This window comes from Halichoerus grypus, chromosome 15 (assembly GCF_964656455.1).
Source record: "Halichoerus grypus chromosome 15, mHalGry1.hap1.1, whole genome shotgun sequence".
NCBI lineage: Eukaryota > Metazoa > Chordata > Mammalia > Carnivora > Phocidae > Halichoerus > Halichoerus grypus.
Window position 1 is genome coordinate 48794944 of NC_135726.1, and position 22459 is coordinate 48817402.

The 22459-nt window shown below is 61.0% G+C and overlaps 2 protein-coding genes across 6 annotated transcripts; one reads left to right on the forward strand and one right to left on the reverse strand.

Annotated features, from left to right (window-relative positions):
- Window positions 1-246: 246 nt before the first annotated feature.
- BCKDHA (branched chain keto acid dehydrogenase E1 subunit alpha) lies at window positions 247-19529 on the forward strand. 3 transcript variants are annotated; one of them, XR_004918155.2, is made up of 10 exons: window positions 247-404; window positions 8895-9077; window positions 9185-9271; window positions 12897-13005; window positions 15931-16092; window positions 17561-17767; window positions 17908-18049; window positions 18251-18422; window positions 18572-18676; window positions 19007-19157. XR_004918155.2 is itself a non-coding variant. In XM_036094900.2 (9 exons), the coding sequence occupies exons 1-9, from the start codon at window positions 297-299 to the stop codon at window positions 19175-19177; spliced, it is 1341 nt and encodes a 446-aa protein (XP_035950793.1). In that variant the 5' UTR covers window positions 247-296; the 3' UTR covers window positions 19178-19529. The 3 variants fall into 3 exon arrangements, 2 of the variants coding, with proteins under 2 accessions (XP_035950793.1, XP_035950795.1); XM_036094900.2 differs by lacking the exon at window positions 18572-18676 and having other exon boundaries at window positions 19007-19529; XM_036094902.2 differs by lacking the exons at window positions 15931-16092; window positions 18572-18676 and having other exon boundaries at window positions 19007-19529.
- B3GNT8 (UDP-GlcNAc:betaGal beta-1,3-N-acetylglucosaminyltransferase 8) lies at window positions 15486-21969 on the reverse strand. Of its 3 annotated transcripts, none has more exons than XR_013444178.1 (2): window positions 21790-21969; window positions 15486-16969 (listed from the first exon to the last, which is right to left on the reverse strand). XR_013444178.1 is itself a non-coding variant. In XM_036094903.2 (2 exons), exon 2 carries the CDS (start codon window positions 21335-21337, stop codon window positions 20144-20146), a length of 1194 nt encoding a protein of 397 aa, XP_035950796.1. In that variant the 5' UTR covers window positions 21338-21369; window positions 21790-21961; the 3' UTR covers window positions 19914-20143. The 3 variants fall into 3 exon arrangements, 1 of the variants encoding a protein (XP_035950796.1); XR_013444177.1 differs by having other exon boundaries at window positions 15486-18492; XM_036094903.2 differs by lacking the exon at window positions 15486-16969 and adding an exon at window positions 19914-21369 and having other exon boundaries at window positions 21790-21961.
- Window positions 21970-22459: the final 490 nt, after the last annotated feature.

Consider the following 22459-nt stretch of genomic DNA (forward strand, 5'->3'; position numbering starts at 1 on the left):
GGCGGGCCTTGGCATGAGCTCGTCCTACCCGAGGCCCCCTGGCCCTAAAGCCCTGAGGCTCCGGTTAGGTTGTCCTCTTCTTTGCCTGTTACAGAAACAACCAAGATGAGGCGATCAGAGTGATTTTTGGCAAGCTAGATTGTTTGGTCCACCCATACCCGTGCCCTAGAGACCGCAGGATTGGTAACTCGCGGTTTCTTGGCAGGGCGGTGCTAACATTTCAATCAGGTTCATAAAGGGGCAGCCCGCAGTCCAGCCGAGGAGAGGGGCGGAGTGCTGAGGGGTTGTTAGCCAAGATGGCGGTGGCGGCTGCAGCAGCGAGGGTCTGGGGCTCAAGTCGAGGCTTGGGCCAGGCTGGCCTCCTGCTCCTGCGGCGGCTTGGGGCTCGGGGGCTGGCTAGATCTGTGAGTACCTGGGGAGTTTTCCCCGAGGGAGAGTAAGGATGTCAACGCCGTCTTCCGATGTGGGGTCTGTGCAGGGAGTGAAGGAAGGGCTGTCACAGAAGGGACTGGGGCTGGGAGAACTAATCGGAGAAGACAGTCGGGCAGAACTTCCACTTCCTCAGGAGAGGAGAAGTGAGGCAGCTGCTTTGTGGACCCGGAGGGAGGGAGACAACTTGGAGAGAGGGAGGGGATTCCTCTTTAGTTGCCACTCAACCCTACGGGAGGCCGCGTGGAGGGACACGGGAGGAAGGCGAGACATTTCCTCGCAGGCATTGAAGAGTGAAACTGCACGAAGGAGAGACTTTCTTCTTGGTAAAGGTCCCCCCTCCCCCTTCAAAAAGGAGAAAAGAGAGATCGGGTTCTCCGACGCGGGCTTTCAAAGTGCCCTGCATTTCTTTGTTCCTTTACTACTGTTCTGATTTTAAATGAATTGCGTAACAAAGTCGTTTGATCCTGTGTCCCTGATCGAATGCCAGAACAGGGACCTTGTCTGTTTTGGTCACTCAACAGAGGAGATAATCAGTAAAATTTTGTTGGGGAAAAGAGGAGGGAGAGAGGTCCAGACAGGGCACCACCTTGCCCACGTTTCTGAGTAACACTTGAGAAATGCCTAATTCTTCTTCTTTTTTTTTTTAAGATTTTATTTATTTGGGGTGCCGGGGTGGCTCAGTCGGTCGAGCGTCTGCCTTCGGCTCAGGTCACGATCCCAGGGTCCCAGGATCCTGCCGGCGTTGGGCTCCCTGCTCAGCGGGGAGTCTGCCTCTCCCTCTCCATCTGCCTCTCCCTCAGCTCATGCTCTCTCTCGCACTCCCTCTTTCTCGCAAAAATAAATAAATAAAATCTTAAAAATAAAAAAATAAAGATTTTATTTATTTATGTGAGAGCGAGAGAGAGAGCATGAGCAGGGTGAGTGAGGGGCAGAAGGAGAAGTGGACTCTCTGCTGAGCAGGGAGCCGGATGTTGGGCTCATCCCAGGACTCCGGGATCATGACCTGAGCCGAAGGCAGACGCTTAACCTGAGGCAGATGCTTAACCCACTGAGCCACCTAGGGGCCCCCGAGAAATGCTTAATTCTTATCAAAAGGGATCAAAAGGGTCAGAATCCCCTTGCGTTGATGCTGCTAACAGTTTAAGGTCACACAGCAGAAGTCTAGCTGGAAGTTCCGATTAGAGGGAGAGAGGCATTGGGCTGCGGAAGAGTCATGAACTGAAATTTTACAGATCAGAGAGTAGTGTTTTGGAAGGTGAGTTCATATTCCTAAACTGCTGCTTTTCAGCTGTGTGGCCTTGGGTAAAGGACTGCTCCTCTGGACCTCTACAGAGGGGTGCATTTCCCTCTTTCTAAAATGCTAACTGACCACCTTGTAGGATTGTAGTAAAAATAAAAAATGTAAAGTGCTGAGAACTGGACCTGGTATTTAATAAGGGCAATAGGAAAGTGAGGCTGGAGGGAAGGGACAGAAACTGACCTTGGAGATCAGAAGAAAGGAGGTGACCTTGGCAGGACCTGGATTGGTGAGGGCCCTTGGAGGGAAAACTGTCCAGATCTTGTGAGGTTGGGTCTGACCCTCTGATCCCTAATCCATTAGGAAAGGAAGGTAGAATTGGTGGGAAGACACTCTAGATAGGGAGAGAAGCAGGGGAGGAGAGTGAAGAGGGTGGGCCAGGCGTGAGGGGGAGGGGACATAGATAGGAAAAGGAGTCACCTTAAAGCAGGTAATTGTGGAAATGGTTGCTGGAGCAGGCTGGGGGTGGGGCAGCTTCCTGCCTTTGGGCTGTTGTTTGTAGCTTTTTTTGGAGCAATCAGATCCTGCGTGGCTGATTCCAGTCCCAAGAGTCCATTGGCTGGGCCTGTGGGGCGGGAGGTGGGCAGGACTGGGGCAGAACGTAGGGAGAGGTCATTTATGGCTGATTAAATCTGTTTCCTTCCAGGCTCAGTCTCCCTGCTGCTTTTCTCTCTTGATTCCCCTCCTTAATTTTTTTTGGTGGGTGATGGGATGGGGGGATTTTTTTGGAGGGGGTTTTTCAGGGTACTTACCTTTTGTGTATTTTTAAGTATATATATATATATATATATATATTTTTTTTTTTTTTTTTTAAGATTTTATTTATATATTTGACAGAGAGAGTGGTGCGCGCGAGCACGAGCAGGGGAAGCGGCAGGCAGAGGGAGAAGCAGGCTCCTCACTGAGCAGAGAGCCCGATGTGGGACTCGATCCCGGGACTCCCGGATCATGACCTGAGCCCAAGGCAGTTGCTTAACCAACTGAGCCACCCACGCGCCCCCCTTTTGTGTATTTTTTTTTTTAATTTTTTATTGTTAATCCCCATACATTATATTGTATTTTTAAGTTTATATATATATATATATATTTTTTTTTTTTTTTAAGATTTTATTTATATATTTGACAGAGTGGTGCGCGCGAGCACGAGCAGGGGAAGCGGCAGGCAGAGGGAGAAGCAGGCTCCCCACTGAGCGGAGAGCCCGATGCAGGACTCGATCCTAGGACCCTGAGATCATGACCTGAGCCGAAGGCAGACGCTTAACCAACTGAGCCACCCAGGCGTCCCTAAGTTTATATATTTTTTATAGTCCTTGTTTTCTCTTCCCACTTTTATTACTCCAATTTTTTTTTAAAAGATTTTATATTTTTGAAGTAATTTATACACCCAGTGTGGAGCTCGAACTCATAACCCAGAAATCAAGAGTCGCATGCTCCACCAACTGAGCCAACGGGGCACCCCTCTCCCACTTGTTTTTTCTAAGATTAAAAAGGAGACTTTTTTGAGTTAAGGGAAGGAGTGGTGGGATTTAGTCAAAGAAGATTTTAAACAATATTTTTAAAGATTTTATTTTTTTGAGAGCGCGTGCTCGTGCATGAGCGGGTGGGGGGAGGGAGAGGGAGGAGTAGATTCCCCGCTGAGCCCATTGAGCAGGGAGCCTGACGCAGGGCTGGATCCCAGGACCCCGGGATCATGACCTGAGCTGAAGGCAGACGCTTGATTGACTGAGCCACCCAGGCGCCCCTAGTCAAAGAAGATTGTAGACCAGAATCTGTGGAACATTTTGTGATGATGATGGTCTTCTAGATCTGTGCAGCCCAGTACGGTAGCCACTTGACTACACCTGGCTACTGAGCTCTCAGTGTGGTTAGTATGGCCCAGGAACTGAAGTTTTCATTTTATTTAATTTCAATAAGTTTAAATAACCACGAGTGGCTGGTGGCTGCCATATTGGATGGTGCAGTTTCAGCCCATCAAGGCCGAGCCTAGAGATAGTGCTTTGGGGAAAGATTGAGAGGCTGTGTTGTAGCTGACGGATGGGTTGTTGGAGCAGGCGGGGTTGGGGGAAAGGCTGGGGCTGCCTGACTTCATCTCTGCCTGCTTGCCTCTCCTTTCACCATGTTCTTGACTGAAAGCCCTGTTGCTCAGGAGGCCTTTGTCTGATTCTCCGTCCCTCCCCACCCAGGTGAGAGCAGATGTTTTAGTGCTCAGGGAGAAGAGGAGAAAGGAAACTCAATTGTCAGGGAGTCCTGAGCCACCACCCCAAGAAGCAAGAGGGACCCCAGCCAAGTCACTTCACTTCTCTGAGCCTAGCAGGTGGGGTGAGTGGAGTCTCTCCTCTGGGACAGAGCTCTGTGTGTGGATCATCAGTGATGTTTTTCTGACCCAGCTGTCGGGGGCAGCCTGTTGGGGACCCAGCGCCCCGTGCACTGTCTCCCAGTGGCGGTGCCCAATGTGTGTTGAGGGACGAATGGAGATGGTCATTGCTTGTCTCCTCACCGTATGGGTCCATCTCCCTCTTGGCTAGTGTCTTAAGGTACGAGGCCTCGTTTTTCACGTTAGGAAGCACTTATGAGTTACACTACCAGCGCACTCCATTATTCTGTCTAATATAGCCACACTAACAGGTACCGGCAGTTTTCTCCTATCATGAGTGGGGAAACCGAGGCCCAGGGAGGTGAGGTCTGAACTTGGGAGTTCTGGACTCTAAAGCCCAGTTTCTCGCCATAGTACCAGGCTGCTAGGAGAAGCGCTAGGGCTTCGGTTCAAGTCTTGCAACATCGTGCTCGGTCCGGTCTTGGCGTGTATCAGCAGCTTCTGCCTGGGGCCTTCGGGGCTGGTGAGAAGCTGGGGTAGAGGGGCCGGCCTCAGCCCCTACCGTGCCCTTCCCTCCCTGCGCTTCAGCCCCACGGGCCCTTTTACCCCTCCCTTGGATGAGTTCCTTCCACCTGGTGGCCTTTGTAGGAATATGGTCCTTTAGGTGTCAGGTGACAGGCCACTTCCTCGGACAACCATTCCTGACCCCCCCCCGCCCCGTGTCCATCTGTAAAATGGGGACAGCAGTAACACTTCCCTCAGAGAGACGTGAAGATGAAAGGAAATGGTCTTTAGGAGGCACTTACCACGTATCCCAAGTACTGAGTAAGGTCTCAAGAAGTGTGGGTTGCAGTTTTTCTCCAGGGGCAGTAAATGTGGTGCAGTCAGGGGAAGGGTGTCCTCCCTCGGGACTGCCCACTAGCAGCCCCGGGCCGCATCGTGCTCGCCAGAGCCCCTGGCTTCCGTGGCCCTCGCTGTCTTAGATGCAGAGGACTCAGCCCACTGGCACCATCCCCAAAACCGTCCACGGCCGGACCCCACCTTTTTTGGGGCAGCTGTAGTCAGGCTGCCTGGCTTCGTGTGCTGACATCACTCATGATCTCCCTGCCCCAGGACAAGTCACTCCCGCCCCCGCCCCGAGCCTCAGGGCCAGCTCTGTTTTACCAAAGTGAGACAGCAGTGCCTGCCTCATCGGGTTCAGAGAGCACAGAGGCAGAGAGGAGGCGCTTTGTGTGGCACCGAGTTTGCGCTCCTTACTAACATGCCGCGGCCTCGCTGGGCCCCAGGCTCTCTCTTCTTGCCTTGGCCTTGGTAGTTCCCGGGGACTGGCGCTTTCTTCCCCCTAGCCTCTGCCTGCCTCACCCCTGCTGGTCCAGCAGGCCTCGGCGTAACTCCCCATTCTCCAGAGAGCTTTTCCTCGCGTTCCCTCTGACCCTGGCCGCAAAAGTTCCCCCTCGAGCCATAGCAGGTGCTTTGTACCCTCCTCACCCCAGGCCTGTGGAGTGGCAATCCTCATCCTTTCCACAAGGGGACGCCAGTTCAGGGTGACGTGGTGGCGCTGCCGGAAAGGGACAGAGCCGGGACAGAGCCGTTTAGCCCGGAGTCTCTCATCCTGGGTAACCATCTGGTGGTCCTGCCCCAGTCTGTACCCTGCGTGTTCGGTGTTCGTCACCCAGCCCTCCCTCTCCTCTCCAGGCACTTCAGGGCCCGGCGTGGCTCCATTCAGTAGCTTCCTGCTGGACAGTAATGATCATCAAATACATGAGCTGCTCGTGTTTGCGGATTGTTCGCTGTGTGCCGGGCCCTGGGCTGAGCGCTCTGAACTCGTCCCTGTGATGCCCCGGGAGATAGGTAGTCCTGCCGCTGCTTCTGGGGGAGGAAACAGGCTCAGGGAGCTCTCCTTATACAGCCTGGAGGCTGGAGTCTACTCTGTGGGGAGTCTTAACCTTAACCTCGGGGCCAGAGGGAGTGGCTCCACAGGGGGGCAGGCACCCCAGTGCCTGCTGGGCGGACCAGACCCTCCAGAGCAGGCCTCTCTGTTTCCTGTGTGGTTGGAGCAAGGCTTTGTGTAGATCTCTATAGCCTCTGCCATTGTAAGTTACCGGCCACCACGACAAACCCATCCCCACCCCCCACCATATTCTGAAGAAAAAGAGGGTGGAGTCACATCCTTCCTTGGGCTATTCTACCCCCCCCCCCCCGCCCCCCGCCCCGGACATTTCCTCCGCCCAGCCCAGCCGCTCACCCAGTCCGCACAGTAGTTCTGGGGTCCGGACCCCAGCATCTCCACGGGCCTAGGAAGGAAGCCCCCCCGGCCCCACAAGGCCGGAGGCCAGTGTGGGGTGTGCCAGGGTGCCCCGATGGCAGCTGTCCATCGTCCGGAGGCAGGCAGAGTCCTGTCCTGACAGCCCAGTCTGTTCTCAGCCCTGTGACCTTGTCCTCTGCCCCCTGCCGGCCCCAAACCCCCAGCCGGCCTGTCCACGGTTTGCTGTTACCGTCCGGGGTGCCCTGCTGCCAGACCTTCTCCCCGGCTCTTCCCTCTCCTCTTTACAAAGGGCCAGCCGTTTTCTGTTTCCTGTTTCCTACCCGTCCGAGATTTTGGGGTGGTTTCCCTTTCTACCAAGTTTTGAGCTTATAAACAGTGTTCCCATCCCTATGCTGAGCCCTTTGTGTGCCTCATGGCAGGAACTTTCTACAACAGCCCTCTGCGGCCTTTCTACAGATGAGGAAATTCACGGGGACAGGGCGTTTTGCAAAGAGCCATGCGGGGAGCTCAGATCCTGGCACCCACATCATCGGCCTCCAAGGCCAGTGAACCCAAGTGCCCATCCCTCCGTCCCTTCAGTGATGGGCTGCCGAGCGCCTGCTGTGTGAACCAACACTGCCTTCCCCGAGCTTGTGATCTGTGCGGGAGGCAGACACAGACCTGATCCTCCGGCGCGGGGGGATGGAAAGGTCCGGCCGGTGTGGGTGCTTCTGGGGGGGGCGCGGGCGGCCCCAGTTAGCGGCTTCCCTCGCAAGCAGGGGAAGCCGTGGTCAGGCCTGGACCTGCCCTGCCGTGGGGAGTGTCATTTCCTTTATTTCCTCACAGCCACAAGCGCAGATAAATGCCCCGGTGCTCGGCTTTCCCCCCGGATCCTCGGCTGCTCTGCTGGGCAATTCCAGGGGGGGAGTGGGGCGCACACCTGAGCCCGCCGGCCGTGCTTGAGCTCCTTCTGGAAGCGAAGCTGCCATCACTGGCAGCCACGGGAAGGGCGCTGTAGCTGGGGGGCTGGGTCAGCCATGGCAGTTGGGGTGAGGTGCAGGGCTTTGGGGTCTGCATGTCAGCCCGGCCTGCGTTGGAAGCCCCGTCCTGACTGACCTATTTTTAGCTGTGGTGCAGGTGATTCCCCCCCCCCCCCCCCAGTATCTCCGCTTCCTCCCTCCTCAGGGGCCATAGTAGGTGGTCTGTGCCTCAGACACGCTCTGAGGACCCAGTGAGACTGTGGGTACGGAGCTCCGCCGGTGGCCGGCAAGTGCTGGATAGAGGGGAGCGGGGCAGTGCTGAGACCAGGTCAAGGCTGAGAAATGGGGTTGGCGTGCATCCTGTGGCGCCCGGAGGCTGCCCAGTGGTCTTTTCCCGGGCTTTCCCTGCCAGCTGAGGAGGTGCCATGCCCCCCACAGGGCTCTCCAGCCACTCAACTTCTTCCAGGCTCCGCGAGTGACATCCCGTCCCTAGCTTTCTGCCTTTGGCGTGTTCTGTGACCCCAGCCTCCAGGGCTCCTTCCCTGACCCCCGGCTGCCCTCCGGCTCTCAGCTCTCAGGATGCTTCCTCAGAGAAGCCTGGCTCCTTCCCACTCTCCCGTGCTCAAGGCTTCTCTTGGGCAAAGACAGATCAGCCCCAGCCTCAGCCATACTTGCTCAGCAGCCGGCTTCCCCGCTGGGCCGCAGTGACAGATGTCTTGTTTCTCTTAGGTCCCCAGAACCCAGCACAGGGCTCAGAACAAAGCAGGTGCTCAAATATTTGTTGAAGGAGTCAGTCTGGGCCTGGAGGGGTGGGGGTTAGGACTGGAGCGCAGAGGCCATTGAAGCGGGGAAGTTTCCCTGGGGGTGGGGGTGGGGGAGCAGACATTCTAGTAAAGAGATGGGCGCAGCCATGTGGTGGCAGAAGTGACAGTTGACCTTTCCTGAGCGTTTGCTGTACGACTTCCGAGTACTCTGCTAACCAGTTCTATGTGCAGGATCCCATTTAAGCCTCACGACACTTCCATGAGGTGGTCTCCCTTTTACAGATGATGAAGGAGAGTCTGGCGGAGGGGAAGTCACTTTCCTCTGGTCACCTGGCAAGGGATTTGAACCCAGGCAGGCTGACACCTAAGAGCTCACAGACTCCCTTGATTCTGGGTGGCTGCCCTGGTTGTGTGGGGCCACTGGAGAGCCCATCCGGCCGGACTCGAGGGCACGGGGGGCAGGTGGGCTCTCCAGTGGAGAGAGGGGGTGTCTGGCCAGACTGGAGAGGCCTTGAATGCCAGGGTGAAGCGGCCAGGCCCTGATAGAACAGCTACCGGTTCCTGAGCCGACTGCCCCTCTGCTGAGTTGTGTACTCTTTACAGCCGCCCTGTGGGATAGATAGTATCTTCCCCCCCAATTTTACAGATGAGGAATGGAGACACAAAGGAGTCTGGTGACTTGCCCAAGGTCACATATCAAGAAAGCGGTGGAGCTGGGATCCGTAACCGGTGTGTCAGGGCCCTCTGGGGCCCCGGGGGCTTAACTACCAGGCCATCCTGCCTGGCGCCGTGAGGTCGAGCCAGGGAACCCTCTGCTGCTCTGGACATGAGAACCCCCACCCCCACCCTGCTCTCTCCCCAGCTCCCCCAGAGACGGGCGCAGCAGCACTTCCCGTCCCTGGATGACAAGCCCCAGTTCCCAGGGGCCTCGGCGGAGTTTGTAGACAAGCTAGAATTCATCCAGCCCAATGTCATCTCTGGGATCCCCGTCTACCGCGTCATGGATCGCCAGGGCCAGATCATCAACCCCAGCGAGGATCCCCACGTGAGAGGCCCCCGCCTTACCCCCACAGTGTCTCCCACGCCCGGGCCCCTTGTCCGTCTCCTCTCTGGTCCCAACTGCCCCACGTCTGTCTGTGCCTCCGTCCGCAGCTGCCCCAGGAGAAGGTGCTCAAGTTTTACAAGAGCATGACTCTGCTCAACACCATGGACCGCATCCTCTATGAGTCCCAGCGACAGGTGCGTGGCCTCGGGCTGGGGAGGGGGGTTCCCTGAGGTCGCCCTGCCTGTGTTCGAGCCAGAAGATGACTCCTAAGGAGGAGAGGGTGGGATGGAGATCCTTTGTCTTGGGGTCCTCAGAGTCCTTGGGGTTCTCTCGGTGCTATGGAGGAAGAGTGTGGGAAGGGTGCTGCCCAAGAGCAGGAGGATGGATCAGATCCTCCCGTGCTCCCGGTTGGGGGCATGGCTGTGCTGGGGGCGGACGGGCAGGAAGATCTGACAGGCCTTCCCCTTGGGAGCTCACGGTCCTGAGAAACGGGGTGCCCCTCTGGGCTTCCTGGGGCACCTGTGTCAGATGGGCTTTGAGCCTCAGCCGTGTTCATGTCAGCGGGCAGAGACCCGGTCCGAGCAGCGTCCACAAGGAGCAATTTTTGGACTCAAATAACTTCACATCTGGAGGGTCCAGTTTCAGGCGTGGCTGGATCCCAGGGGCTTAGTGTTATCAGACCTGTTTCTCTCTCCGAGTGTCTTTTCTCCTGTCTCAGCATCCTTCATTCCCAGACAGCAGTGGTCTCTGGCAGGTCTAGGCTCGTGGACAGGTGGCAGAGAAAGGATCAGGGTACGGGCTCTGGAGCAGGACTTTACAACCAAAGTCTTCATTCTGCCACTTTGTAGCTATGTCCTGGGGCAGTCGCTTCATCTGTCAGGTCTTCCGTTTTCTTGTCTGTACTCCGTTCATGGGGTTGCCTTAAGGACTTCGGTGGCATGTGTCATGGCCTTAGGAAGAGTGATGCTGGTGTTTATCGTAACCCTGCCAGCCTCACGACGACTGTCCTTTCTGCTTAGCAGTGGAAAGAGAATGTCTGCTCCCTGACGTTCCAGCAGAAGGCTGGGGCTAATGCTCGCCATCTGGGCTTTGGTCACAGGCCCCGCCTTGAGCTAGCCCCTGGCCATGAGGACCATGTGCCCTCCAAGGGAGCCGTGGAATCCGTCCCTCCCAAGGCCCAGGGTTCCTGTGGGAAAGGGGGGAAGAATGTTGGGCAGTGGGCCCTTGGGTGCCCGCTGCATCTGCTGGGTCAGGAGTAGGGATGGGCTTGAGAATCGAGCCCCCAGGCCATCCCCCTGTGGACTAAAGCATGAGGCCCCCTGGCCTACGGGACAGTACTGAGCAGACTCCCACCCACAGGGCACTATGTGTGGGTTTTCCAAGTTAGGGTAGTGCCTCCACTCTGAAACTTGCCCAGAAACTTCCTTGGCTCCCGCAGCCCACAGGGGCAGGCCAGGCCCTTCCTCTTCCTCTGTCTCCTGTTCCCCTGTGGCCTCGGCTCTCCGCAGCCTTACCACCAGCCAGGCCACCCCTCCCACCCTCTCAACATGCCTGGGCTCCTTCCTGCCCGGGTTGGCTGTGCACATAGGGGCTTTGGAATCCAGCGGCTGTGGGTCCAATCACAGCTGTGACTTTGGGCAGCGATTTTTCCTGGCTTGGCCTCAGTTTCTTCAGTATGCTAAAAAGTGAGGAAAGCAAGGTTAGGGGTAGGAATTCTGTTGAGGCCCCGCACAGAAAGTCCCTTGTCCGCTGGCTGCCACAGAGGAGGCCTCAGTAAGATCAGCTCATGTGTCAAAGCTCAGCTTATATTAGCTAGGCTTCTGTTCAGCTGTAAGTAACAGACCTCCCCCAAAGCACCCCCCACCCCAAATCCTAACAGAAACAAATGCAGTAGCTTAAACAGATTAGGAGGGTTTTTATCTTGCATAAAAGAAATCTGAAAACGGGGTTTGGGGCTGGTATGGTGGCACCACAATGTCACTGGATACCCAGCTTTGGCTTCTCGCCTTGAGGGCCCTTCATGAGCCAAATGGCTGCTGGAGCTCCCTCCATCACACCTCATTCCAGGCAGGAAGCGGAAGGAAGGTGGCAGGTCAGACATGGCATGTCCCAGCTATCTCCTCATACCCACCTTTCTAGAACTTTGCAGGCAGTCCCACCCAGTAGCATCTGACATTGCATAGGTCGCTCCCAGCTGCAAGGGAGGCCGAAATGTGGTCTTTCCATCCGGGCAGTTGCTGCCTATGGAATGGGATCTCAGTTAGCAAGCAGGAAGAGGGGTAGGATACAGGGTAGGCAACCAGCGACCTCTGCCTCCTGCCAGGTCCTGTTTCCTGGGTGGGAAGGCACTCAGGCTCCTCCCCGCACCACCCTCGACAGCCCTCCCAGGCCTTGAGCACCCAGCATCCGCCCACGTGGCTGTGGGAGGTCAATTAACTTTTAATTGGCTCCCCACTTAGAAGAAAGCTTTATTCATCTAGTTCTCCCACCACGACAGAAAGCCTGGACTGCAGAACACATGAGGACTGGGCAGGGGGCGTCCGTCAGATACCGACCCGAGCTCTCTCACTTTACACATGGTGCTGGGGAGCTTAGTTCTGGCCCCGTGCCAGGGGTGCCCCAAATCTCCAGCCAGACTTCACCTCTTAGCCCCAGATCTACTTGGCTTCTTGCCTTGGGTGTCCCACACCAAATTCAGCCTGTCCAGACTTGACCTCAGCGTCTTCCTCCCTTAGGCCGTTTCTCAGCGGAGGCCACTGTCCGCCCACTGCCCAAGCTGGAGACCTGCATCTCCTCCCTGTTTCTGTTCTTCCCCTCGTATCACTTTCTCCCATCTTATTTACTTTGTCCCTACGGGTTTAGTTAGAAATCCATTCTGCTGCTCAGCACCATGCCAGGAGCCCAGACTTCCTACCTTCCTGCTTCACCATCGTGGGCGAGTTGGCTTTCATCCCACACGTGTTGCCTCATTTTCGCAAGATGGCTGCCACTGGTCCAGCCTCCCAGCAGTGTGCCAGGCAGAAGAAGGGCTGGCGCCTGCTACACTCCTCTCTTTTGTTGGGAAAGCAGAAGCAGACTTCCACTTAAGTCTCTGGCTAGAACTGTGTCTGCGGCCACCTCTGGCTATAAGGGAGATTGGGAGAATGTTTGGCTTTTCCAGGCTCTAGAACTGGGGGGGGGCTCAGGAGAAGGGAGTCGGCCGGGGCGCCGGTGTGGCCCGCCAGCAAGGGTCTGCCGCTCCCTTGGTGCTCTCCCCTCCGCTCCTCTGCCTGTCTCCTGCCACGACCAGGCCCGGCCACCACCCCCTCTTGCCTGGTGGGCTGCACCCAGTCCTGTCTCCACCATCCATTTCCCACATGACAACCAGAGAGCTGTTTCTAAAATGTTGCTCTGAGTAGAGCCATGGGTGCAGTTCTCAAGGTAAAGTCCCGGTGTGTCGTTCATTCACTGCCTCGCTGGGTCCTGCCTCTCCCGCCTTGTCTGTCCCCACCCCTCCCACATTCTGGCCTCGTGGCCTTGACTGTTCCCTCTGCCTGGAAACCTGCATCTACCCCCAGCTGTGCCCAGCCCAGGCATTTCTCCCTGCCGCCCCTTGGGTGGGCCGGGCATGCACGTCGGCCTCCCATCACACAGCCCCTGCGCTTGGCTCTCACCGACCTGGCAGTTCCTCCGTGGAGGCGGGAAGCCCGGCCTGGCCTGGCCCGGAACGTGTGTCTGGTGATGAATGAAGTCTCCAGAAGCTGGCCAGTTATCCGGATGGTTCCCTGTCATTGCCCAGCATAACGGATCCCGGGCCCCCGGGCCCTCCCGCACCCCCAGGGCCGGATCTCCTTCTACATGACCAACTACGGCGAGGAGGGGACGCACGTGGGGAGCGCAGCGGCGCTGGACACCACGGACCTGGTGTTCGGCCAGTACCGGGAGGCAGGTATGTCCCTGCTGGTGCGGCCCGTGTCTGCGGTCCCCGTGGGGGCAGGTCAGGCCCAGTCCCCCCGGGCGGGAAGGCGAGGCCCGCGGTAGCTACCCGGCGTGCTCTGCCGGGAAGAACTTTCTGAGCAAGGAAGAGCCAAGCCAGGGCCAGGGGTGTGTGGTGGCGGGCTTCCTCCGTCTGGAGGCCCGGCAGGCGGGGTGGTAGGGCAGAGCCTGTGCTCGGGGCCGCTCCGTGCTCTGCCGGCTGTCACATTCGGGGCAAGGTGCTTCTCTTCTGTGAGCCTCAGTTTTCTGGCCTCGGCCACGGAGCTGATGATGGCGCCGTGCCCCCTGCCCTGGGAGTGCTGGGGCAGCATGCGGTCAGGGCGGGCCTGGCCCCCCGTGGGCCTGCACGGGGACCCCCGTCCTGGCCTCTCCGGGCGCTGTGCCCCTGAGGGAGCAGAGCAAACAGGGCCTGGCAGTGGCAGCCGGGGCGGCCCCTTCTGAGTGAGGGAGTGACAGGACCGGAGGGTCGGAGATGGGCGTGAAGCAGGCAGGAGTGACGGGGCCAAAGGCTGTGGAGGGGGGTCATGGGGCAGGGGACGCAAAGCCCGCAGCACAGGGCCCGGCAGCGGGTAAGCTCTCCGAGTCGGAGGCGATGTGCGGGGGGGGGGGCTCTCTCTTCAGCAGGGGGCAGGCTGGCCGGGCAGGCGGGTGCCCACTGCACCCGACTCCCCATGCCCCGCACTCTAGGAGGACAGACGCCCTGTGTATTGGGTGTCCCTAGACACTGGGCTGTGCGCCCGGCCCCAGCCAGGTTTGCTGTTTCCACGGAAGGGGCCTCTCGGGTGAGGACTCCAGGCAGGACGAGCGGGGGGCTTGGAGCCATGGGCAGCCACCGGGCTCTCCAACCCGGGTGGGGAGGGTGTTGGGGGGGGTCTGGTCCTGGCCGCCCTGCTGGAGGGAGCCCTCCGCGCTGAGGCCCCTGTAGAAGGCAGCCCTCATCAGGGCAGACGGGAGGGGTGTGCGCTCCGCGGGGCAGGCGCCTGGGAGACCTGCGCCTGGCCTTGCCGAGGCAGCCACTCACCTCAGGCCCCTCCTGTGCGGAGAACGGGGGCGCTCAGAACAATAGCCGCCCTCCGCCGAGCTCTTCAAGGCCGAGGTGCTGTTCTGAGTGCTGGAAGCAGAGGGGGCGCCATCTCCTTTCACCTGCCGCGACCCCATCTCCTTTCACCTGCCGCGACCCCACCAGAGGAAGGAGCCTCCCAGCAGCCATGTTTCCTGTCTGAGCCAGGCGGCAGGCGGCCCAGAAGGTTCCGTGCCAGGGCCCAGGCTACATGCCTCCTGAGGGGTGGAGCAGGGGTGTCCCGGCATCAGCCCTCTGTGGTGCTGCCCACGTGGGGCCGTTTGGTATAAACCAAGGATGTCCGTGGAGTGCCGACCGGCACCAGCAGGAAGGGGCGCTCGTCAAAGGGAGCTCAGAGGCAGCACATTTCCATCTAGAGCAGTAGTTCCCACAGGGCCTGCGGTTTCCTGGGGCGAGTCAGAGCCAGCTGGGGCCTGGGCCCAGGACTCCTGGCCCTGCCTGCCATTCTCACGTGCTAGACCACGGACTGCACTGTGAGGAACCCCCCCTTTCCCGCTTCGAGCGCAGCACCTCCTCTGTGCTCTGTGTTATGTACGGCGTGGCCACTCCGTGTGTGAGTCTGTGTCGCCCGACAGGAAATCCCACGTCTAGTTTTATGAAAGGCGAAGGCTGACGTCACGCCCAGCGCCCCTCACCCCAACTCCCACTTCAGGTGCGTGCTCGGGGCCGACTGTCCGGGCAGCGCTCACCGTGTGCGGGGGTCTCGGCGGTGGCACCCCGTTAGCCGGGGAACACTCTCCCCCAGCCCCACCGCCCTGCTGCAGCCTCAGCCGTGAAGGGTGAGCTTTGCGTGGCCCCCACAGCCCAGCCCGCCACCTCACGGTGTGACCTCGAGCTGGCTCTGGGAGCTCTCCTACCTCAGTGTTCTCATCTGCCAATGGGGAGAATAATCCCCCCTCCCTTGGGGGGTCGTTGTGAGGATTAATCAAGTTAATCTCTGGAAAGTGCTCAGAATAAAGGCAACTGGCACCAAACGTTATATTCACATTGCAGTCATTCGGGGAACGTGTGCACAGCCCGCACAAAATGTGTCTTCTGTGCAGTGTGACCCCCATTACGTCATCACGTGAAGAAAGTTCTCTAGTAAAGCAGAGATTTGGAAATGCCTGCACCAGCCAGCTGCCCCTCTGCATTGCTCAGGTTTTGGGTGCTGCCACGGGCGTCCTTGAACCCCCAGTGCGGCCCCTCAGGTGTGGGCGTTTCGATTGTCCTCCTTTTCAGGGGGCGGCCCAGAGCGGGTCTGTGCCCATCCCAGGACCACCTCAACCCCTCCTGTCCTCTAACTCAGCAGGCAAGGCCCCCTTCACCAGAGCGGTTCTGTTTGAAGACAGGATTTTACAGCCACAAGCAGGTTCAGATATCGTCTCTCTAGTTCAGAAGTTGTGAGCTAGCGGCCCGTAGTTTTATTTGGTTCATACAATGATTTTTGAAGTAATTGCGTGAGTGGAAACATCGACATCAGGTAGTTTCTTGTTAAAAAAAAAAAAAAAAAGCAAGCCAGGTTTTGCCTTCTTTTGAAGAGCTGGGCCATCTGGTGTCTCCAAGCAGCAGTTGGGTGGTTGGAACCAGGGAGGGTGGGTGGCCTCCCTTTCGGGACAGGTCCAAGCTCTCTAGTGTGCCCGCCCTGCCTGGCCCCCGTGAGCCTGTGAATCGGCTTCCCCTGCTTGAGTCCAGTTCCCATCTGGGACCCACAGGGAGATGCAGCCTGGGCTGCAGGGGCGTCGCCCCGGGACCCCCAGGGCTCAGTCTGCCCCCGCACCCCAGCCGCAGGCTCACACAGCCGTCCCCCCCCCCCAGGTGTGCTCATGTACCGGGACTACCCACTGGAGCTGTTCATGGCCCAGTGCTACAGCAATTCGAGTGACCTGGGCAAGGGCCGCCAGATGCCCGTGCACTACGGCTGCAAGGAGCGCCACTTTGTCACCATCTCCTCTCCGCTGGCCACGCAGATCCCGCAGGGTGAGGACTCGTCCCAGGCCGGGGGCTCGCAGACCAGCGTCCCCCCTGCGCGGGCCCAGCCCTTCCGGGGGCCTCCCCGTGGGTGCCGGGCTCAGAGCGCTGGTCCGGGCTCCAGACTTTACATTTACAGACCCCTCTCGTCCAGCAGTCTCCACAGGAGGGCTGTGGTTTGGCAGGCTGGAGCTGGCGTGGGAAGCTCTCGTTTCCCAAACTGCCCATCCCGTTGGTCCGCTCACCGACTCGGCACCTGCGCCTGACTGAGCGGGTACCAACTTCCTCGCAAGGGTCTCTGGGCAGAGCTGGGTTCTTGCCCCCGACCCTGCTCCGCCTCACTCCTCGGAGTCTGACTCCCCTGAAGCTTACTCTGGAAGCCCATGCTCCCTCGAGCAGTCAGAGCAGACCCTCTTGGGGCCAGGCCCGTTGGGGAGACCCTGGAACCTGCCCTCTGGACCCTGCAGTCCGGTCGAGGGCCGCGCTGGGCTTCGGCTCTCTCTGCCCCACGGCGGCCGAGGTACACACGTTGCTGTGTCCGTGGGGCTGAGCGGCGTGCTGGTTGCGAGGCCCATTCGTACGTGTTAGCTCAGTGCCTGGAACGAGGAGCTGTTTGCGCCTCTGACATGGGAGGCGAGCAGGGCAGCTTTGTGAGAGGAGGTGGCGTGTTCCCTGCGGGGAGGTAGGATTTCCAGAAGGCTGGGCCCTGGCCCTTACCTTCCATTTGAGTGACCATTCAGCTGCTCAGTGGGCGAACGTATGGAGTCTCTGTGGGCGCCATGCGGGGCGCAGTGAGCAGGAGACAAACACCTCAGCCCTCCTCCATGTGAGGAGACAGACAGGAAGCATGCAGGAGGAGCTCAGGGAGGGGATCGGGTGAGCAGTCCTGCAGGGAGAAACACAGCCGAGATGTGATGGAGGAAGGTGGGGGGTTGCATCACAGGTGACATTTCTTACAGACCAGGAGGAGCCAGGGAGGGCACCATGTGGGGTCTTGAGGCAAGTGCCTGCTTGACCGCTTGAGGGGGCAGGGGGGGCCCGAGGCAGGTGTGGAACCGGGTAGGGAGGCCAGGAGGGGGCGCAGAGAGGTGCGGGAAGGCTGCAGATGCAGGGGAGTCTGAGGGCAGTGGGAGCCGCAGGGGGGAGAGGCGCTGGGCCGGAATGTCAGCCTGGTTCACATTTTAACCATTTTAACTGGCCTCTGGCTGTCCCAGGGTAACGGGTGGGGGCGGGAGGAGCAGGGGGCCTGTGAGGAGGCTGCTGGGAGCTCAGGCGGGAGGTGACTGGGCGAGCCGACTGGCGGGAAGGGGTGGGACACGGGGTCAGGTTCTAGCGGAGTTTTGAAGGTGGAAGAGGTGTGGGGAGCGGCCATCAGCGGGGTGGGGCTGAGGCAGTTTGTGGGGTGCAGCGGGAGGGCAGAGCCGGGTGGGGAGAGTGTGCGGCTCTGCTCCTGCTCACCCCCCCTCTCCCCCTGCAGCGGTGGGGGCGGCCTACGCGGCCAAGCGGGCCAACGCCAACAGGGTGGTCATCTGCTACTTCGGGGAGGGGGCGGCCAGCGAGGGGGACGCACACGCCGGCTTCAACTTCGCCGCCACCCTCGAGTGCCCCATCATCTTCTTCTGCCGGAACAACGGCTATGCCATCTCCACGCCCACCTCGGAGCAGTACCGCGGGGACGGCATTGGTAGGGGCCCCGCGGGCCACTCCCCAGTCCTTTCCCTGCCGCGGGTCTGCAACAAGGGAGGCCGCAGGAACGCTGCTTTGCTGCCCCCCCCATTGTCCCCATCTGAGCCCCGGGGCCGCCCTGCCTCTCTGTCCCCACAGCTGCCCGAGGCCCCGGCTACGGCATCATGTCCATCCGCGTGGATGGCAATGACGTGTTTGCTGTGTACAACGCCACCAAGGAGGCCCGGCGGCGCGCCGTGGCGGAGAACCAGCCCTTCCTCATCGAGGCCATGACCTACAGGTGCCTGCCTCCCCCATCCTCCCCCGCGGCCTTGACCGCATCTCCCCTGCACAGGCCACTGGCCCCGGAGCAGGACCCCATCCCCCATATTGGATCCCCTTCGTGGGTTGTATCCCATTGCCACCCCTTCTCCCCTGGTCCGCCCCCTCCCTCCTGACCCACTGCAGGGGGCTCCGTCCTGACCCTGGGCCCCCTCCGCAGGATCGGCCACCACAGCACTAGTGATGACAGCTCAGCCTACCGCTCGGTGGACGAGGTCAATTACTGGGACAAGCAGGACCACCCCATCTCCCGGCTGCGTCACTACCTGCAGAGTCGGGGCTGGTGGGACGACGAGCAGGAGAAGGCCTGGAGGAAGCAGTCCCGCAAGAAGGTGGGGGCCTCCCTCTGGTGGAAATCGTGCCCCGGGGGGCGTGGTCTGGGGCGGTAGGAGGTGGAGAAGCCTGGAAGGGTTGGGGGGCACGGAGCTGGGAGACCTGGGCACAGCCCGGCAGGGTCTCTAAGTGCGGTCCTCGGTGCCAGGCTGCCTGGGCGGGCGCCTCTGCCGGGTCCTAGCTGCGTCCTCGGCACGCCGCCTGCCCTCCACGCCCTCCTGCCTGAGGACGGACACGGCGTCCTCGTCAGAAGGTGGGCAAGGGGTAGGCGACCTAATCCGTGTGCAGTGTGAGTGTCCCACTGTCCTCGGCCGGGAGCCGGGCAGTGCGCCCAGTGGGACGGGCCACCCTCCCTCCGGGCCTCGGTTTCCTCACCTCTAAAGGGCGTGCTGCCTGGTTCTGCATTAAGCGTCGGACCGGACAGTGCGGGGGAGGAGAGGCCGGGCTTGGGTGGGGGGGCGCTGACAAGGTGGTTCTCACCCCTGCCGATCCTCGCCTGTTGTCCAGATGGGAGCCCCCCGCCGGGGTCCCACAGGTGGGGGGTGAGGGGCTGGCTGCGTGTCTACTGTCCCACCTCCCCCAGGTGATGGAGGCCTTTGAGCAGGCGGAGCGGAAGCCAAAGCCCAGCCCCAGCCTGCTCTTCTCAGACGTGTACCAGGAGATGCCCGCCCAGCTCCGCAAGCAGCAGGAGGCCCTGGCCCGGCACCTCCAGACCTACGGGGAGCACTACCCCCTGGACCACTTTGAGAAGTGAGGCCTGCTCGTCCCCCAACCCCCACCTCAACCACCCCGAGGGGCAGCCCCACTCTGGGGGGGGGGTGCCCAGGGAGCGGCAGGATGCCACCCTCCTTCCCCAGTCAGCTCCCTCCAGAATACTGGGGCCAGGGCTCTAGCCCCCCCATCCCCACTCCTCCAGGCTGTTACCCTGGGGGGCCTCAGTCGGCCCCCTCCTTGCCTGTTACAGTGCCTTCTCCCAGGGGCTGGGTCAGGGCGCCTCCAGGACTAGAAGCCCCTCTGGGGTGGGCGTGGTGGGTCAGCCTGTGGAAGCCACTCCCTCAGAGGAGAGGTGGTCAGCAGGTGGCCAATAAACTCTATTTGGCTCTGTACCCCCCCCCCCGCTGGTCTGTTTCCTGGCGTTTGGGAGGTGGGAGGAGAGCCCAGCGTGACTGGTTTGGGACCACCCCTTGGTTCTCCCCTGTAGATAAAGAAGGCCGGGGCCATTGAGACATGTAACTTCCCCCGGAAACTTTAGCAAGCTGGAGGGTCCGTTTCTGCAGACGGGGGGGGGGGGGGTCCTCCCCAGACAGTCTCCTGTTCTCCCTTAGGTGGGACAATGCTGCCATTCAGCAAAGTGACCAGGAGGCCACCAGAGCTGGTCCTGCCCAGTAATGGGGGGGCGGGGGAAGGCGTCCAGTGTGAAGGTCAGGGTGCAGCTGTGCTCACTGGGTCAGCCCTCCGGGGCCCCACGGGCACAAAGACGACGCCAGGTCTCAGAGTGGGGGTGGGCATATTTTTCAAAAACAAGAAGTAGACAAAAACAGTCTGTTGCCTCCTGCTGCCCAGCCCCCTCGCCTGGGAGGGCCCCAGAGGGGCTCAGGCGGTCACGATGCTAGGATTCCTCCCTCACGCTGAGGCCCAGGAGGAGAGGCCGAGCCAGGGACGGGCACCTGGGTGCAGGCCAGGGCCGCCCTCCCCCTCCTCTCCCCAGCTCCCCCCAGGCTCAGCACCGGAACTGGGGGTCCCGCAGCTGCTTCCAGAGCCGAATGCTCTTCTGGGGGCTGAGGGGCCGCACCAGCAGCAGGTCCCGGAACGCGCAGGGGTCGGCCGTTTGGTCTGCCGGCCAGGCTGTGCGGAAGCCTTTGTGATCCCTGGGTGCCAGGCCCAGGGCACGGAAGCACAGGCCTGTGTAGACGTCGTCGAAGGGGAAGGGGGCCACGCGGGCCGCGGCCTGCAGCAGCCAGGGGGCCAGGCGCCCGGCGATGACATAGCCACCCCCACTTGCGTAGGCCGGGTAGTGACCTTTAAAGAAGGACAGGGGCACGTAGAAGGGTCCTCTGGGCTTCCGGAGGGGTTTGGCCTGGGTGAATACCTCCCCCAGGTAGAGGCCTCGGGCCCAGCTGGGTGGTAGGCCCCGCAGGTGGTCCAGAAGGGCAGGCGTGCGCACGAAGGCATCGTCCGGAGCTTGCAGGACGAAGCTCACTCCTGGGCAGTGGCGGCCCAGCCAGGCCAGCAGCAGCAAGTCTTTGAGCGTCCGATTGAAGGGGACGTCGAGGAAGTCCCAGAGCAGCAGGTCACTGTAGCGGCGGCTCTCCCAGGCCACCAGGGAGCTCAGGTCGGGCCCCCCCTCACCCTCGGGCGACCCCAGCAGGAAGAGCAGCCGGACTCCGGGAGCCGGACTGCCCCACGTCTCCCTCACGGCCTGCCGTTCCGCGAAGCGCCCCGGTTCCGACTTGACGGCCAGCAGCAGGTAGGGGACGTCGGTGCCCGAGCAGCCGGCCACTTGGCCACCGCCGCTCCCGGGCCGCCACGGTGGGAAGCTCCGGCAGGCTGCCGACAGCAGGAAGCGGCGGAGGCCCTTAGGGTAGGACTTGAAGTCCGGGATTTCGGCGGCAGCAGCGGCCCCCCAAGCCCGGCAGCCCCCTGCCTCCGCGCTGTCCCCACTGGGCAGGGACCCCAGCCGCCACTGCTGCTGGTTCCAGTAAGCCGAGGGCAGCGGGCCGGTGTGGCCCAGACGGGTGGAGAGGTTAGCTGGCAGGGTGGGCTCGGGGCTGGTGGGTGTGGGGCCTGGTGGGGTGTCCCGGGGTCCCTGGTAGGCTTTGCTTAGCCAAGACTCGGACGTCCACTCGATGTACACCTTGAGGCCCAGGAGCGTGAGCAGCGCTGACAGGCAGAGAAGGCACTTGGGGCAGCGCATGACCCAGCCCAGGGAAGGGGTGGCCGCGGGAGCTGCAAAGGAGCCACAGAGGCCTCTGGGGTGCAGGGATGGGCGCCAGCGGTCCCCACCGGCCCCTGTAGCCCCTTCTCTTGGCCCCAGCCCCTAATCCACCCCCCCACCCCCCCGCCCCCCCGGCCCCCCCGCCCCGCCAAGGACCCAGCTCTTCCCTATTCCTGGAGCCCGGAACCCTGTTCGAATTCTTTCGACACCCTGCCCAGCCCACCCCAGCCCAGCCCAGCCCATTCCACCGACCTATTCCGCAGCCCCACCCCAGGGACTGGGGACTTGGCCATTCCAGCCCCCCTTCATTCCCTCACCAGGAGTCAGAATCACAGGGTCAGCCCTTTCACCTTCTAGAAACCCAGCCTCCCTCGTCCCAACAGTCCCCACCCCAGGGAAGGGGGGCCAGGGACCTGCTCGCTCCTCTTTACCTCTGGGTCCAGCTCCCGCCTGCGCCGCGTCCGGGGCCTCTGGTCAGGCCCCCGCTCCCGCTCCCTCCCTTCTGCCCCTGCCGAGCGGCGGTGCTGTAGTCGGAGCCCTGCCCAGCCAGTCCAGAGGGGCGGGGAGGGGCGGGGAGGGAAGCCGCCAGGGCCCCAGGGGCCGGGAGGGGCTGGGGCGGGGCTGAGGGAGGAGGGGACGGGAGGGGAGGGGAGGGCAGGAGGCCGACCTGAGGGATGGGGCTCTGGCGTGTTGGGGCTGGTTTTCTGGTGAGACAGCGGAAAGGTGCAGGGTGGCCAAAGACACTGACGGGGGACCCGGCGAGGGCCGGCGGGGAGAGCCAGGGGCCTGGGAGAGTCTCGGGGGGGGGGTGCGCTGAGGGGCCAGGGCCGAGCCCGGGCTGGGCAATGGCGAGATGGCCCAGGGACAGGCAGAGTCCCAAAGTGGTAGAGCTGGGCGGGGGGGGGGGGGGGGGGCGGCGCTGGCGCCTGGTCTTGGAGTCGGCGGCGGCAGCGACTGTGCTGAGGGGATGGGTCGGCCGTGCCCGGGATGGGGGTGTGTTGTGGCCGCCGGAGTCAGGGTGGGGCTGGGGAAGGGGCTGGTGGGGAGGAGAGACGGACTGGGTGGGTGCGGAAGGAGGGGTGGGGGAGACCTCTGGGGCAG

Bases quoted from the DNA above. Each gene is read 5' to 3' on its own strand.
- BCKDHA (XM_036094900.2), top strand. From the start codon at position 297: ATGGCGGTGGCGGCTGCAGCAGCGAGGGTCTGGGGCTCAAGTCGAGGC. The intron at 16,093-17,560 runs GTGAGGACTCGT...CTCCCCCTGCAG, and splicing joins GGCCACGCAGATCCCGCAGG to CGGTGGGGGCGGCCTACGCG. The intron at 17,768-17,907 runs GTAGGGGCCCCG...CTGTCCCCACAG, and splicing joins GTACCGCGGGGACGGCATTG to CTGCCCGAGGCCCCGGCTAC.
- B3GNT8 (XM_036094903.2), bottom strand. From the start codon at position 21,337: ATGCGCTGCCCCAAGTGCCTTCTCTGCCTGTCAGCGCTGCTCACGCTC.